Source organism: Nycticebus coucang, chromosome 8 (assembly GCF_027406575.1).
Source record: "Nycticebus coucang isolate mNycCou1 chromosome 8, mNycCou1.pri, whole genome shotgun sequence".
NCBI classification, from domain to species: domain Eukaryota; kingdom Metazoa; phylum Chordata; class Mammalia; order Primates; family Lorisidae; genus Nycticebus; species Nycticebus coucang.
Window position 1 is genome coordinate 67,883,370 of NC_069787.1, and position 16,301 is coordinate 67,899,670.

At 41.1% G+C, this 16,301-nt stretch overlaps 1 protein-coding gene across 23 annotated transcripts in view; it reads right to left on the minus strand.

Moving 5' to 3' along the window:
• Nucleotides 1-1,127: 1,127 nt before the first annotated feature.
• The window catches only part of THRB (thyroid hormone receptor beta), a 381,781-nt gene continuing 366,607 nt past the window's right edge, over nt 1,128-16,301 (minus strand). For all 23 annotated transcript variants that reach the window (XM_053598954.1, XM_053598967.1, XM_053598968.1 and 20 more), the window contains 3 exons: nt 15,642-15,788; nt 10,268-10,526; nt 1,128-5,218 (listed from right to left, as the gene is read on the minus strand). In XM_053598954.1, the coding sequence (XP_053454929.1) occupies nt 4,977-5,218; nt 10,268-10,526; nt 15,642-15,788 (648 nt within the window). In that variant the 3' untranslated portion in view covers nt 1,128-4,976. The remainder of the gene's footprint in view (nt 5,219-10,267; nt 10,527-15,641; nt 15,789-16,301) is intronic.

A 16,301-nucleotide genomic window follows, 5' to 3' on the forward strand; every position in this document is an offset into this window, starting at 1 on the left:
TTGTATATAGTATAATCCCATTAATAATATTCTGGAACATTTTGTGATAAGAAGATAAATATAGTTTTTGAGCTGCAAACACTTAACTCTCTCCTTGTCTTTCCATCTCTGTGACCCCTTCTTCCAAAGAAGTAACCCCCCCCTCAGCGTTTTACTTCTTTCCTCTCTTCCCTTCATGTTTTCCTCCCAAATAAACTTGCTTATTCCAGTCAATGTTTCCAAAACCTGTTTCCATCCTTTTGGCAGCTGCTGGGGTGAGAAGAACAGGCGACTCTTTGTCTATATTTAGGAACTAATACTATTTGAAGAAAGAGACAGAAAAGCATGTTTGTTATAAGCTTTTTCCTTTTTTTTCCTTTTTTAGAATTTAAGCTTATAAGTTTATCTACGCCCACTATATTCATAATTACAATTTAATATCTGCATACAAAAGCTATGTAAAAATCCATTTTTCCCAAATATACAAATTTTCTTTTTTGGATAGTTTAAAACATTTTGATCACAGATTTCAACAGAGTTTTAGGCTGAAAAAAATATCACCATCTAGCAATATCACTTAACACTGTTTGAAAAACACAAATCTTCTAATGACTGTAGATCTTTTCCTATTCTGTAGTATTTTTCTGATTTTCAGGGCATGAAACATTATGGAAAATAAGTGTTTTATCTAAGATGGGCATGGAGAACTAATTTGGCTCCATGGTCAAATTAGAAATGCCAAGGTAAAAAGGGAGAACCAAAAAGAGAGAAGTGGCATGATGTTGCGCCAGCTTGTTCATGCCCTGATCATTTCTCCATCAATAATACATGTGTGAAGGGTCGTTTCTGTCTTGCATTGTGCTCCATAATTTGCATGAGTATTACTTTCATCCTGAGGACAGATTTATATTGATTGTCTTGTGCATAAGGTGGGTCAGCTTTTAACTGTGCAACAGAAAACCACAACAGCATCTTACCTGCACAATATTGCTTTTGAAGGCGGCATTAATTAATGTGGAAACACACCAGAAATGTACACTTTTTGCATTTGCAAACATTTATATAGCACAGGAAAAATTCTGTGATAAGGCCAAACCTTTTTTCCCCCTTGCCTATTTGTTTTTGTGTGTGTATGTATGTGCGCGCGCGTGTGTGTTTAATGCGTTTTGTTTTTAAAGATTAAAGTAAAATGTTTCAATTGTAAAAAATACACACCGGGCAAATCCTTACCTGGATAATAAATATCTACATCACAGTACAATAAATTTCTTCTCTATAAAATTTAAATACGGATTATAGTCTATCACTATCAAAAGAAACACTATGCTAATATTTCCATATTATTAAAATAACAGGAAAAATTACGAGCTTATTTTAGGACCTGATGCCATAGCCATTGGAAAGGACAAAGAGATTCAAATGTCTAGCATCACTCTCCTTTTGAAGAGAAACTGTGGCTTGATTATTCACTTAAATTCAGTTCATGAAAAAGGTTTAGCCTTACAAATGCTGGCTACATTTCAAAAACCAAAAGACCGATTTCATCATTTATGACTCATGCAGCAAAAGGTCAATATGACACGAATAGGTTAGAGTTCAGGAGAAGAAAAAGGTATCGCTGACAATGACATGCTTTGAGGATGCTCAGCGGTTCCTTGAGGGCTGAGTCTGTGGGGAGCTTAGGGTTGAGGAGGGGCCCAGGCTTGTACCCTTGTTCACGGAGGAGCATCAAGGATGACGTTGCTGTGCAGAGCCAGGGCCTGGCAGTCCACCCGATGACTGCACTGTGAACTGAAGAGGCATCACTCAGGGCACGAGAGAGGGGGCTTCGCTGGGTTGAGGCATCAACACGTAGAGGGCGTCACTGAGGACGGAGGCTCATTTGACTAGAAAAAGCTCTGAGGCGGCACGTGGTGTTTTGAGCAGAATCATAAAGAAGGAAGGGTCTTACCTTTTTCACTATTTTTGGAAATACTGCACATCTAAGTTGAAGAGCAAAGTACACTTGAGGGTTACAAGCACACGTGCACACACACATACACCCACTCACACCTACACACACACCACTCATCTCTAAAAGTGAACTGATTCATAAATAAGAATCCCAGCATAACGGATGTGTTCCCCTGTACTGGGATGTCTCCCCACTGTGGGGGTGGATGCAAGGGGTGTTTCCAACTGGTCCCCAACTTGATTCGAAAGTTGGGACAATTCATGAAAAAATGTTAAAAAAAAATCCAGAGCAAATCCATTATGGTCAAGTTTTATGAGATGGAGTCTTGAGATGTACTAAGTACCTCTGTCAGTTTCAGAAGGAATGAGTGTAATCGCTTTGACAACTCAATGATAGGTCAATGATAGGTCATTTGAGTCCTATCACTTTTTCTTTCAACCTCAAGTTCTCTAAGACTTGTCCTACTCAGCATAAAGTATTTAGCCTTCAACAGGATTTCTAGATCAGATGTTTGCCTGCTTAAGGATCAAGCTTTCCTTTATTGGGGGCTAGCTGGATTACTGTAGATACACTGTACTGTCTGGCTAATTCCCAATCTTGGTTAACCCCAAAGCATTCTGATTTAGCTTGAGGTCAGGCTCTGTGCTCACATTTGAAACTGGGTGTCTGGTATACTGACGAATGTCAGTATATATTCAAACAAAACAAGGAAACTTCTTAGAAAGGGCCAAATGCCTAGGGAATCTATGAGCCTATCCAGTACCCACGTGTTTACCTTCCTCTCATTCCCTTTGGAAAACTTGCCCTAGAGAGCAAAGCTTCTCAGCGTTCTCCTGGAGCACAGAGGTGCCTAAATGTTTAATTTTCAAGGAGAGTCAACAGAAGGAACTGAGATGTTAACAAAGCAAGCCTAGACAAAATAAAACCAAAAAGAACCCCCGTCTGCAGATAAAGTCAAGGCAGGTGATCTGCCCATGAGTTTCATGTTGGTGTTTATAACTTTAATTCCTTCACCTACTTCTTCTCTCTGATTAACAAATGCCATAGCAATATTCTTGTTTCCTTTTCCTAGAAGGAGTAAGATTGCTTTTGTGCACTGAACCTATAATTCCTCCCTCCCCTGATTATTTCCAATCGTACTTGAGATTTCCAAGTTGTTCCTCTTTTTTTTTTCCCAAGGTCTCTAAATAGTTGACTAGTATTAAGTTAAATTCTTATTTTGAGTCAATACCAAATATATATTCCTCAATTAAGTGGACTATACTTTTGGCCCAATAAAAATGGAAATCTGAATAAAATTTGAATAAAACGAAACCATCCAACGAATCAGATTTTTCCCATTTGAAATTCCAATATTTGAATTTAAGGGTGAGCAGGATTTTAGAGATCATAACTTATTCACTAAGTGGGAAAACCAAGCCCTATGGTCACAGATCTACCAGTTGGCAGAGCCCAAACTGAGAACTCAGGCACCTTGGCTTTTGGGCCAGTTCTGCTCTACCAAACTTACAAAAAATTAATCCACTTGGTTTTCACAGTGACTTAATTCTCACTGATATGGCTTATTTCCCCCAATATTTCCAGGATAAGGCAGTAAAAGGCAGGCAAAGAAATAGTTTCTATCTATGATGCCAGGGAAGGATGAGATACATTCAGTTGCATGGATACATTCTTTGCCCATTTTCTGATGTTGAAGTGATGAGGTGTCACTGTTTTTGGGCACAAGCTACTTCAGTGCAGGTCATGGGGATGCAGGCTGGGTGGGGAAGGAAAGTGACAGTCTGTATACATGGTCTGCAGGTGTTTTCTGTTGAGTTTCTGTCAGGGTAGTGCCGTAAAATTGACAGAGGGTCAGTGACAGGGCTAGTTTGTGTTCAGAGATAGTCAAACTATCTAGTGCTTTAAAGCTGGAGGGAAAAAAGGGACCGAGACATTTTTGAGTTCAGCAAAGAGCTTGAGCTCTAAGAGCAGAAGGAAGCATCCTCAGCTTCCTGAAGAGGCTCTCCAAACACTGTGTCATTCCACTGAGAATGCAGCCACTCATCTCTCCTCAGAATTCCTCCAGAACAAGACTCCAATTTCAGCTTGTTATCTCTCCTTGATTAGAAGAATTTAATCCATAGGGAAATCTGTTGTCAGCTCAGCAAAGATGCAACCAGGATAAAAAGCTTCAGGAGCTTGGGAGATGACAGATCAGTTGCCATTGAAAAAGAGATGACTCCTTGTAAATAGGCTTGATTTCTATGGCAAAATGTTCTTTCAGCCTAAACTGTAAAGAAGACTCCCTACTGTGAGGTAATACATGTGAATTTTTGGAAACTGGAGTCACTGATGTTGGTGAAGATTTATAATTTCTTTGGGCTCACTGAAGAAAATCATTTTCCCTGTTGGCCTCAGTCAGTCAAATATCTGCGCATCCTTGAGCCCTGCCTACGTATCGCTTGAATTAAATTGTGAGGTTATAAACATGGTAATGAAAGGGCAGCTTAGTTTTTTAGGGTGCAAACATTCCTGTACCCACCAAATGACGAAGCTGGGAGAGAATAAGGAATAGTGGGAAATGAAAATTTGTTTGTGTCATCCTGTAAAATGCTGAAAGCCACATCTAACCAAAGATTGTCTGAGCTCTGTTAACTTGAGCCCTGGAAAAATCAGGATTGGATCAGGATGACCGTATTATCTTGGGTTTAAGTCTTCTTTATTCTTCTGCAGTGCCATTTTGCTCGCTCGAGTCTCTGACCAGGGACAGGCGGCAGCTGGTGATGGCTTGGTGCTGGTGAGTTAATAAGCGTCCCCTACCCCACTTCCACAACTGTAAAACCTTCAAAGCATTCACATCGAAGACTGGAGAACAAAATGCAATAGTTACAAGGACCCGCATTCAAGGTAAAATTTCCTCCGCATCTATGCCAAGGATTACCTCCCTTTACCCCCAAACAATCCCTCCCAACACAAAGAAAGAAACAGACAAAAAGGAGCTAGGCAATGGAATGAAATGACACCCAGTAGTGCGGTAGGAATTATGAGAATGAAGCCAGTCAGTCTAATCCTCAAACACTTCCAAGAACAAAGGCGGGAAGAGTTCCGTGGGGCATTCCACCTTCATGTGCAGGAAGCGGCTGGCATGGCAGGCGCCGATCATCCGCAGGTCTGTCACCTTCATCAGGAGTTTTGGCCAAAAGTGTGTAACATGGTGTTTTCGGTAATTGATATAGTGTTCAAAGGCCAGCAGGAAACTATCTTGGTATTTTTCTATTCTCTCGACACAGGCAAGTCCTGGGCGATCTGAGGGGGAAGAAAGAAGATGGGTGTTAGTTCAGAGGTGGGAAGGGGAAGGATTGCCTTCAAGGTCTTGGGCGGGAGGTGGGCAGATCTAGGAAGTTTTCCCTCCTGGGAATGAGAGTGGTTGCAGCATGAGCTCTGGGGCACCAGGGACCAGAGACGAGGGTAGTGGCATCATTGCTATGAAGGGCGTTAATGCTTTGTTTAGATAAAATATCTCTGGTTTAGACAAATCACCTTCTTGGGTGTGAAAGGCAATGCCTCCCTCCTAGGGTATAGAGGAGAAGCCTGACATACTGAAATATTCTGTATAATGGAGGAAATGATTTTGAGTTTGTATAGGCTGCCTGAAAAGGATGGAAAGAAAAAGAAGCGAGGCCATACACAGAAGGGGCGATGAGCGGGGGGCGGCGGGCACATGGCAGGAGGCCTGGAGGCCGAAGGAGGAATGCTGGACAATAGGGAATTCCCTTGAAGGTAAAGAAGCACCATCCCCAGTTTTCAGTTGTTTGCCTGGCTGCACTGAACCACCCTCTCCCTTCACTTTTATACCTTTAGTAAAATTGCTACTGGCAGCAGCCTTGTGTTGGTGACGATTTGGGAAATTAAAATGAAAAGAAAAGGGGAGGTTGGCCATGGCAGAGTCACCCTTTGCAGGGATGAGAATGGCCACAGTAGGAGCTGGGGTGAGAGGAGACTATGACCTTGGAAAGCCCTGGAAATCTTCTTAAGACATGGGCAGACCACGGGGCTTCCTATGGTATTTATCAGGGGCTCCAGACAGTTTCCAACAGGTGATAAATAAAGGAATGAGGCTAGATGACTGAGGAAAAGCTGGGCGGAGGACACGGGGATGACAAAAATAATCTACAAACCTGAACGCATCCCTCAAAAAGCTCCATCATCTCCCTGCTTGGTTCCCTCCAGTTTGCTCTTTGTAGTTCTGAGCAGATGAATTCCCACTTTGGGAGTCCAGTTACTGTATCAGCAAGGAGGTTCTGCTTCCTCAGCAGGGAAGGGTCAGGGCTAATGTCTTAACCCACCCTTCTGTCTCCGAAGAAACCATTCGGGCTTTTGGAATCCCCTGTTTGGCTCAAATGGCAATTTGTGGCTTTTTTTATTTTGTGTTTTCCTTCATATTTGATGCTGCTGCTCTGTGGATCTGCTTACTCCTCCTCTCTTCTCCTATCTCCTCTCTCTGAGTGTGCAAAAAGAGTCCTCCACAGGATCCTTTAGGTTTTGAACCAAATGGAGAATCAATATACTGTTGCTTTGGCTGTATGCCTTCAAAGGGAAAAAAAGACCTGGGGTTTATGGTATCAAGACTCTGTTCTTTGATGAGAGATAAAGACAAGGTAGTCACCTAAATGATAGAGAATGAACTGACATTTTGATGATGCTCCAATTGTACTAAACAGGATTATGAAGAGAGAAATATTTTGAAGACCAAAGACTGATTTTAACTTCTTAAGATAAAATTTTTCCAAGAAATGCCTCTCAGATCACTTCCATTTTTGCTCTCTGCTTATCACCACAGGACCAAGGAATTTAGTAGCAGCTTTTGGAAAAGGTTTTGAAGAAAAGGTCTATGATTTTATGTAACTGAAATGCCAATTAAAAAATGGGGTGGTGTGGGGCCTTGGTGTGTGTCACACTTTATGGGGGCCACACATGATTGCAAGAGGGACTTTACCTAACAATTGCAATCAGTGTAACCTGGCTTATTGTACCCTCAATGAATCCCCAACAATAAAATAAAAAAAAAATGGGGTGGTAAAAGCCAACAATCCCTTATATCAATGGGCAAGAGACATGAATAGAACCTTCTCTAAAGAAGACAGATGAATGGTTAACAAACATATGAAAAAATGTTCATCATTCCTATCTATTAGAGAAATGCAAATCAAACCCACCCTGAGATACCATCTAACCCCAGTGAGAATGGCCCACATCACAAAATCTCAAAACTGCAGATGCTGGCGTGGATGTGGAGAGAAGGGAACACTTTTACACTTCTGGTGGGACTGCAAACTAGTACAACCTTTCTGGAAGGAAGTATGGAGAAACCTCAAAGCACTCAAGCTAGACCTCCCATTTGATCCTGCAATCCCATTACTGGGCATCTACCCAGAAGGAAAAAAATCCTTTTATCATAAGGACACTTGTACTAGACTGCAGCTCAATTTACAATCGCCAAAATGTGGAAACAGCCTAAATGCCCACCAACCCAGGAATGGATTAACAAGCTGTGGTATATGTATACCATGGAATACTATTCAGCTATTAAAAAAAATGGAGACTTTATATCCTTCCTATTAACCTTGATGGAAGTGGAAGACATTATTCTTAGTAAAGCATCACAAGAATGGAGAAGCATGAATCCTATGTACTCAATTTTGATATGAGGACAATTAATGACAATTAAGGTCATGGGGGGGGAAGGAAAAGCAGAGAGAGGGAAGGAGGGAGGGGGTGGGGCCTTGGTGTGTGCCACACCTTCTGGGGGCAAGACATGATTGCAAGAGGGACTTTACCTAACAAATGCAATCAGTGTAACCTGGCTTATTGTACCCTCAATGAATCCCCAACAACAACAACAACAACAAAAATGGGGTGGTGAAGACAGGGTTCTAAAGAGGAGAAAATGGGGCCTGAGGGCTTCCTTAGGTAGCTGTCATTTGCCAAATGTACAATGTCTTGTAATACTTTTCTGGTCCTGACAGTATTAATGAAAAGAGCCCATGTCACTTGGGTAGGTAAGATTTCAAAAAGTTATTAAGTTGTCCTGTGGCTGTCAGTGTCAACCTCATACAATGAGAGAATTGGGAAGAATTATTTGGGTGTTTGACAGTGTGTGGCATTACACTCACAAATTTTGCCATCTCTACCTATTTCCTTTATCCACTTTAGATTATTTACTTAATAATCTGTTAAACTGACTCACTATGGAGGAAATATCACATTATTTAGTGTTAAAAATCCATTTGTTATAAATAGGATATAACCACAAAAATGGATGTGTGGCATAAACCTTTGTTACATCTTAGCTAAGAGTTCTTGCTGAAGATTATGCCTGAGATCTACTCTGTTGAAAATGAAAGTTAGCAAGTTTTAGAGAGGTGTTAAAGATAGACTAGCACCACCCTGAATCTCTCTGTTTGTCTTCTTTGGAAAGAGATATAACTATGAAGAAAATTGTAAAAGAAATTGCTGACTCATTATGTGTTTCAAAGTTATTTAAAACTGTCTTTGTACCACTAAAGTCTCAGCTAAAAAAGTTACCTTGAGTCCCAGTTATGTAGTTCCATTTCTTTATTGTAAAGGTTACTAGAGGCCAGAGAAGCTAGGGGTCACCCAAAGTGCACAGGGCATCCTAGGTAAGCCACAAGTTATATATTTTTGAGAATAATTCTGAAGGACTGAGGGTCCTGGTTTCTTCCTGGCTGTCACTGGAGACCATACTCAGCTCTAGAGGCCATCTGAAGTTTCCTGTCACATGAAATCTCCCAACATGGCCACTTACACCAGGAAGCCAACATGGAGAATCTCTAAAGCAGGCCTGCTAGCAATGGGGAATCTTAGATTATGTAAATCAGTCACATGGGGCTGACATTGAATTTTCCATATTCTCTAGGTTAGAAGCAAGCCACAGGTTCTGTGTACACTGAAGGTGAGGAAATCATCTGGGATGAGAACACCAGAAGGTGGGAGTATGGGGGAGGGGGCCACCTTGCAAAGTCAGTCTACCATGGTGTGCAAGAGAGTTCATTATGCTATTCTATCTAATGTTTGAAATTTTCCATAATATAAAGAATTATTTCATTTTTAGAAATTTCTTAATCAGCTAACAAACGAAAACAATCCTACTAAGTTAACTAGTAAGCATCCCCTCTACAAAGGATTCTCAATGTACTCTTGACTGATACGTTACCCATATGTTCAGCCATTTATCCAATAAACACGTCTTGAATTCTACTACTTCTACACTGGCTTAGGTGCAAGGTATACAGTTAGGCACTTCTATGTCCTTAAAAAATAAATAGTCCATAAGGAGATATGGCTAAGTTAAGTAGGTAGTTACAGTGAAAGTGAAAAGTACTATAGCACAGCTAGACTTAAGAGTGCTCTGGAAAGGCACAGATGACTCTGAAACCATCTTTTATTTAAAGACTAGCTTCCTTGAAAGAGTATGATATGTCTTGTTTATTATGCCATGATCCCTGAAGAAAAAAGCATCAGTAGTATCATTTACTACAATTAGTAGTACTAATTACCATTTACCAATGGGAATTAGACGTTTGGATAATGAGCTATGATGGATTAAAGATGGGGGCCAGGTCTTTGCTATTCCTCCCATGTGGGGTGGTCTCCTGCATCTGGGCTGGTGCTGGGACTTGACTGGACCAACCCAATGTGGCTGAAGTGATGCTGTGTGACTTAAGATGGGGCCTTAAAGGATCTGCAGCTTCTGCTCAGAATCCTCCCTCTATTGGAACCCAGTAGCCAACTGAGATGTCGAACTACCCTTAAGAGGAAAGGGTGCATGGGTCTAAAGCTGCATGTGATGCTCAGCCCTAGCTCCAGCCATCTGGGATGTTTTAAATCACTGAGTTTTAGGTTGGTGTGCTATATGGCAATAGAGAACTGAAACTCAGGTTGTAGCTGAGCCATGAACAAATTCTCGCTCTCACACATGATTTCCACACACACAACACAGAATGGTGTGGCTCTTCACGTCATGTCTTGCATACCCCAAAGGCTATTTAGTGGGCTGGGTATTGTGAGCCAAAGGTGAATCATTTCATGGAGTCTTTTAAGATGTTTCTTTTGGTTTCTTCCTATTACCTTTTGACATGGCAAAAAGCATCAGGCACCTGACACCCCCTTCATCAGTCCCTGGCCCATTGGAAAATGTCCAATTTCTTGCTGAGGTAGCGTGAACTATGTTTCTGAAGCCAAAGGAGGGATTGAAAACTCATCAAGTGTTTGGAATTAGCCCCAGACAAGCCAAGGCTTTTTGGGTGCCCAGCAGTGAGTGTAAGGCATACTCACCGGACGACATCAGCAGGACGGCCTGGAGGAGGGCGACTTCAGTGTCATCCAGGTTGAAAGAAGACAGAGACATGCCCAGGTCAAAGATGGCGTCGGACACCACCCCAAGACCCCCATTCTTCAGTTGGCCCCGTGTCACTGCCATCTCCCCATTCAAGGTTAAAGTCTCACTTTCTGGGTCATAGCGCACAGCAGCGCGAAGGGACATGATCTCCATGCAGCAGCCTTTGAGGAGGATTATCTGGTCTTCACATGGCAGCTGAAAAGACCAAGTGGACACATCCTGTCAGGAGCAACATGCCCTGTCTTGAAAGCAACAGGAATCACCTCTAGGAATCAACACTAGTCCTGCATTCTCTGAGCTCGTGGTTTTTCCTTCTCTACTTGGCTGTAGGCTTTCAACAACCATTTTTCAAACCCCAACTTGGTGGGGGTTTGTAATCTTCACCAACTTTAATCTCGGTAGTCTGCATTTCTTTATAACAGATAATAATAGATCGCCAACTGGTAGTACAGTCATGTGTGAAACTGTAATAATCCAACTCTCCCCTTAGTTGGGAATATCATAACTCTAACTTTTAACTGCTTGAGAGCAGGGTTTATGGTAAATTTACCATTTTTTGGGTCTTGTATCCCTAACAATTAGTAGCTGACTCTACTGTTTAGCCCACAACTTGGCTCAGCATTTTCTTAGGCATGTTTACTCTTTTACCCTCTCACAAGGCACAGAAGGTTGCTAACAGATGTGTGTTACCCAAGAGGGACAGACATATACAGGCTTTGCCACAAAACAATGATTTAGTTTAGGGGAGAAGGCAGACTGGAATTCAGACCTGCCGCCTCCCAAGTACCACAGAGGAGAATGACTCAACACACTGGATCTTTCTGCTAGTGTTGCAATCTCATTTTAAGCTCATTTACTTATCCTGCTAATCAGGATTTGTGATAAAGTGATAACACTAATAATAAACTTTAAAAGAGAACTTCAGTAATAGGCAAAGTAATAAAAAAGCAGAATTTTATTTTCTGGAGGGGGAGAATGTTTAATTAAATGGCATTATCAAAACCATTTGCAAGACTATCAGTTAATGGGTATCTTGATGAATTAGGCATCATGCCGACATCCATCTGTATCACCTTATTTAATCTTCACAGCAATACAGTAACGTAAATATTCTGATTCCCATTTTACTTACAGGTGTGGGAACCCAGACACTGAGACGGTAACATGCTGGTTGGGGGGAGGGTTATCACATGAATGTTTCATGGGTGAGGCTAGGATTTGAAGCTAGATCTGTCAGAATCCAATGCCAAGAAGAAGAGAACTTTTTTGAAGTACCATGGATATGACTAAGTTCCCATAAACAACGAATATGGAAATTACACACAATATCTATCTCTTGATTAAAGCAGTTACAGATTCCTTTTGGGAAATGCTCTTGGCAATACTCAACTAGTCCAATTTAGGTTATTATATAAAAGTGAAAGTAACACTACTGAGTTACATTTAAAATACTGGGTATTTCATATTTTTTCACTAGCTCAGCCAAGTCACTCTACCATCTAATTTCAAACTGCTTAGCTTTTTCTACAGAATAAAAGTCATTGCATTTTTGGTTCTGAAATACACACATATAAATTTCCCTTTCCACTCATTTTCTTTGAAAAAGCACTGTGATTTGCTTTCATTTAGGTTCAGATTTGTACTCCTCAATTATATACTTGGATTCTTGGGCCAAGAGTGCAGTAGGAAATAGGAAACTCACGCTTGGATAAGATGGGGAATTGGCCAGGTGTCCTCAAACTTTTTAAACAGGGGGCCAATTCACTGTCCCTCAGACCGTTGGAGGGCTGGACTATAGTTTAAAAAAAAAAAACTATGAACAAATTCTTATTTGTTCATATCTGCACATATCTTATTTTGAAGTAAAAAACAAAACGGGAATAAATACAATTCACACCACTTCATGTGGCCCTTGGGCTGCAGTTTGAGGATGCCTGGGTAGAGGCTGGCTCTGATGCCTGGGGCAACTGATCTACATCTCAGCCACATCAGAATCTCCTGGGGCTTGTTAAGCCTCCCCTGAGTTTTGACTTTCTCTCAAGGTTCCAGGTAATCCTCATATTGCTGATTCCTGAACTGAAAATGACTGGCCTAGAACAGCAATGAGAAATTACTAATCGGATCAAACTCAGGTGGGCCCCACCTCTGAAGCCAAGTCTGGTTACAGATGAAGTAGAAATTTTCTTTTAATAATCTACTAACTGTTGATGATTAGTTCAAATTTGAGGAAAAGCTGGATAAGTACGGGCAAAGGATCACCAGTGGTTTAAAAACTGGGCCAGATAATTTTTCCTTTAAGAGATGTTTGTAGGATCCTGGTGAGATTTGTTTCAACACATGATCAAATAATCTCTATGTACCTGCCAAAGTGCTTTCACTGTGAGAAGCTTGGACAAGGGGCTGACAGACAGAGACCAGGGATATTCCCACAGGTTCTTCCTGAGAAGAACACCACTCAGGTTGATTGGCAAAGATGACAGGGCTCTGCCCTCTAGGAGTGGTTCTTATGTGTTGTTCTGACAACTCTGCCAGTGATAATTCTAGATCTTAAGAAGCTGATGGTGTCACAGGAACCTCGTTCAGTGGTCTGGCATGGATCTCAGCAGAGCAAGGGCCACGAACAGCAGATTCATCCAACTGGCTTTGGCAAGAGACCCTTAGCTCTCAAGACCACCTGAAATTTCCAACCCATTAGCTCTCAAGACCACTTGAAATCTCCATTCTCTAGGTAGTTCAGAGGCTGCTGTTCAGTACCCTCTTTTGGGTTTCAAAGCTAATATACAAAGATAAGGGCTCCCAGGAGGCCACAAACACACATCTGTGCTGTAAAAGTGCCCTCCTCCTTTGTAATTTGGAGACCACACAATATCAGGGTTGAAAGAGAGATGGAATCATGGCAATGAAGGAGGCTTCAGCTTCTGGGGCAAACCTGAATAGGTAAGCTGGCCACAGCCCAAGCTTGAAAAGTTCCTCACCCCGCCATGGACATAAGTGTGCAGTGCTTTTTTTCCTGGCGGTGAGGAGGGGACATGGCTTTTTTTTTTTTTATTTCTTTAACTGAAATATCTCTTCAGTGGTTGGTTTTTATGAGATTTACATTAAAAGAAAAATCTAGTAAATATTCAAAGGGCACCGTGCAAATGGCAGGTTGGCTTAAGTTGTAGCAGTAGGAAACTCAATAGAGTTCCTCTTCAGACTCAAGGGCTGAGGGATGAGAGAGAGAGCCCCCCCTTTCTTTTGTTTTGTACTGATATTGCTTTCCTATGGCTAAGCCCTTACTAATTAATATTAAATTATAAATAATACCTAGTATTCCTGGAAACCGATGGAACTCTAAAGAAAAATAATGCAGAAGGAAAAACAATTTCCTTATCTCACAAAACATAGGTACAGAGACAGAGAGAAAGAGAGAGAGGAAAGAGAGAGAGAGAGAGAGATATTGAGATTGATTGAGAGAGAACTGAGAGAGGTCCAGGAAGAAAAACTAACCCCACAAACAAAAAAAGATGGTACTCAGAGTTGGCAAGATTGAGAGGAAACACATGCCCTTGGCACAGATGTTGAGAGTGCACGTTTTCTCTTTCAAGGACAATTTGGCAACACATATCAAAAGCCTGTGTGCCCTGCCCTCAAATTCCATGCCTAGGCTTTACCATCAGGACACGATAACGAGAGCAGGCCATGGTCACCAGAACACATATTGCTGTATGTTTTTATGAATGAAAAATTGGAAATGTACTACAGGTCCAATAAAAACAGATAACCTAGATTACGGTAAATTTATTCTTTGGTATACTATGTGGTCATTACAATTTCTTTTTGAAAGAATACGTAGGTGATATTTTATATGGTCCTACTGTTGAGGGTAAAAAGTCAGGGTGATGGGTACAGGTGGTGTTCCTTATTGTGTCACTGATCATGTTGGTGGGTTCCGTTTGTAAAATTTATTGAGCTGAACCCTTATGATATGTATGCTTTACTCTTTAATGAAAAGCTTAAAAAGTAGTTTCATAAATAGAAAGCACATCCTGGCATAAATTATAATATATATTTCATAGTTCATATATATGTATGTATATATATGTTTGTATTTGATATAAATTATGTTAATATATTTTCATTTATGTATCTTATATATGTATGTGTATATACACAAATATTTGAAAAGAGATTAAGATAGGCTCCAAAATGTTTGCAGTATTATCTTGTGGTGACGTTGCCATGAGTCATTACATTTATTATGCTGCATAAATCTTTGATGAATATGTATCATTTTGTAATAACCTGCAAAATGTTAATAAATGTTAATCTTTAAAAAAAGATGTCCAAGGCAAAGGAAACTCCATGTTGAATACAGATATAAATATAAATTCTTTCCCCAGGACTTATTGACTTCTCTAGGGATAGAATATGAGTTGTTCCTCCTGCAAGGCTGTGGGTACTGTAGACCGAATGTTTGTGTCCATCCAAATTCATATGTTGCAACCTTGTCTCCAATGTGATGATATTGGAGCCTTTGGGAGGTGATGAGGTCATAAGGGTGGGGCTTTCATGAATGGGATTTGCACCCTTATAACAGAGACCTCAGATCTAACCCCCACCCCATATGAGGACACAGTGAGAAGACAGCTGTCCATGCACCAGGAAGCAGGCCCTCATTAGATCCTTAATCTGCCCTCACCTTGATCTTGGAATTCTCAGACTCCAGAACTGATGAGCTTGGGAGTCAGAGATCTGGTGGGACAGCTCTGAAGTTGAGGCAAGAAAGAGTGAGCTTACAACAAGAAGGGAAAATTTAAAGAGATATGAGAGCCCTGCTCTGTGAAGGCCGTTTAATTTATTCTTAAGGATTAGGAAGTGAGCACAGCCATTTTGCTGTGATACGTAGTGGGACCTAGGTTTGAACCATAGTACCATATTTGGATAAGGTAACTTAATCTCTTTAATTTTAATTGTCCCCATCTGTAAAAGTGGGTTACTAAAAGCTACCCCATAGATCTATTACAAAAATTGGGTTTAATGTGGGCTAAGTCAAGCATGGTAACTAGGACATCAAAGACTCCAATGCCTGGAATCAGGGAGATGGATGGGATCTTGAGACCTCTTATGGACAAGCTAATGCCTAATGACTGATGGTGGGGAAATACAAATGAAATAGACCCGCCCCCCCTTCTTTGTTTTGTACTGATATTGTTTTCCTATGGCTAAGCCCTTACTAATTAATATTAAATTATAAATAATATCTAGTATTCCTGGAAACTGATGGAACTCTAAAGAAAAATAATGCAGAAGGAAAAACAATTTCCTCACCTCACAAAACATAGGCAACTTTTTGGCAAAATCTACCACTCTGGTAATTGCTGGTGTGATGATTTTTGTAAAATGGCTGAAGGCTTCCAAGTCGACCTTTCCACCTTCTGGAGCATTTACTATGGGTGCTTGTCCAATGTCTTCTGGCTAAGGAGGAAAAAAAAGGAATGATTTTAGTGATGAAGTAGAAGAGAGCTTTATTTATCATAGTTGTTATGTGGCAGAGACTCTCTTCTGAACTGGCATCCTGTGGAGTTTTTGTTTTCATATCATTTATTAACAAACTGTACAGTTTATATATCATTTATTTCTTTGAGCACAGATACAGATCTTGGCCATTGCTTTAATATGTCCCTCCTCCCCACCAAGTTCATTCCCCAACTCAGGCAGACCTCACTCAAGCCCTGATGAGCGGGTGAGCAAACCAGGGCTCAGGAAGGGCAAGAGTGAGCTGCTGAGGCCAGGCCCAGGGTCTTGGTGGCCCCGATTCTCCACAGCCCTCCGCCCAAGAGCTCTACCTCTCCCCACCACCTCTGTGAGGCTTCCACTTCCTGTATACTTTTCAACATGGGGGAACAGAATCTCTACTCTCTTAACACTCTCCTTGCCAGCCTCTCTCACTGTCTTCCAGGAAGATGTGAACGTGCCCAAGGAGGTCAT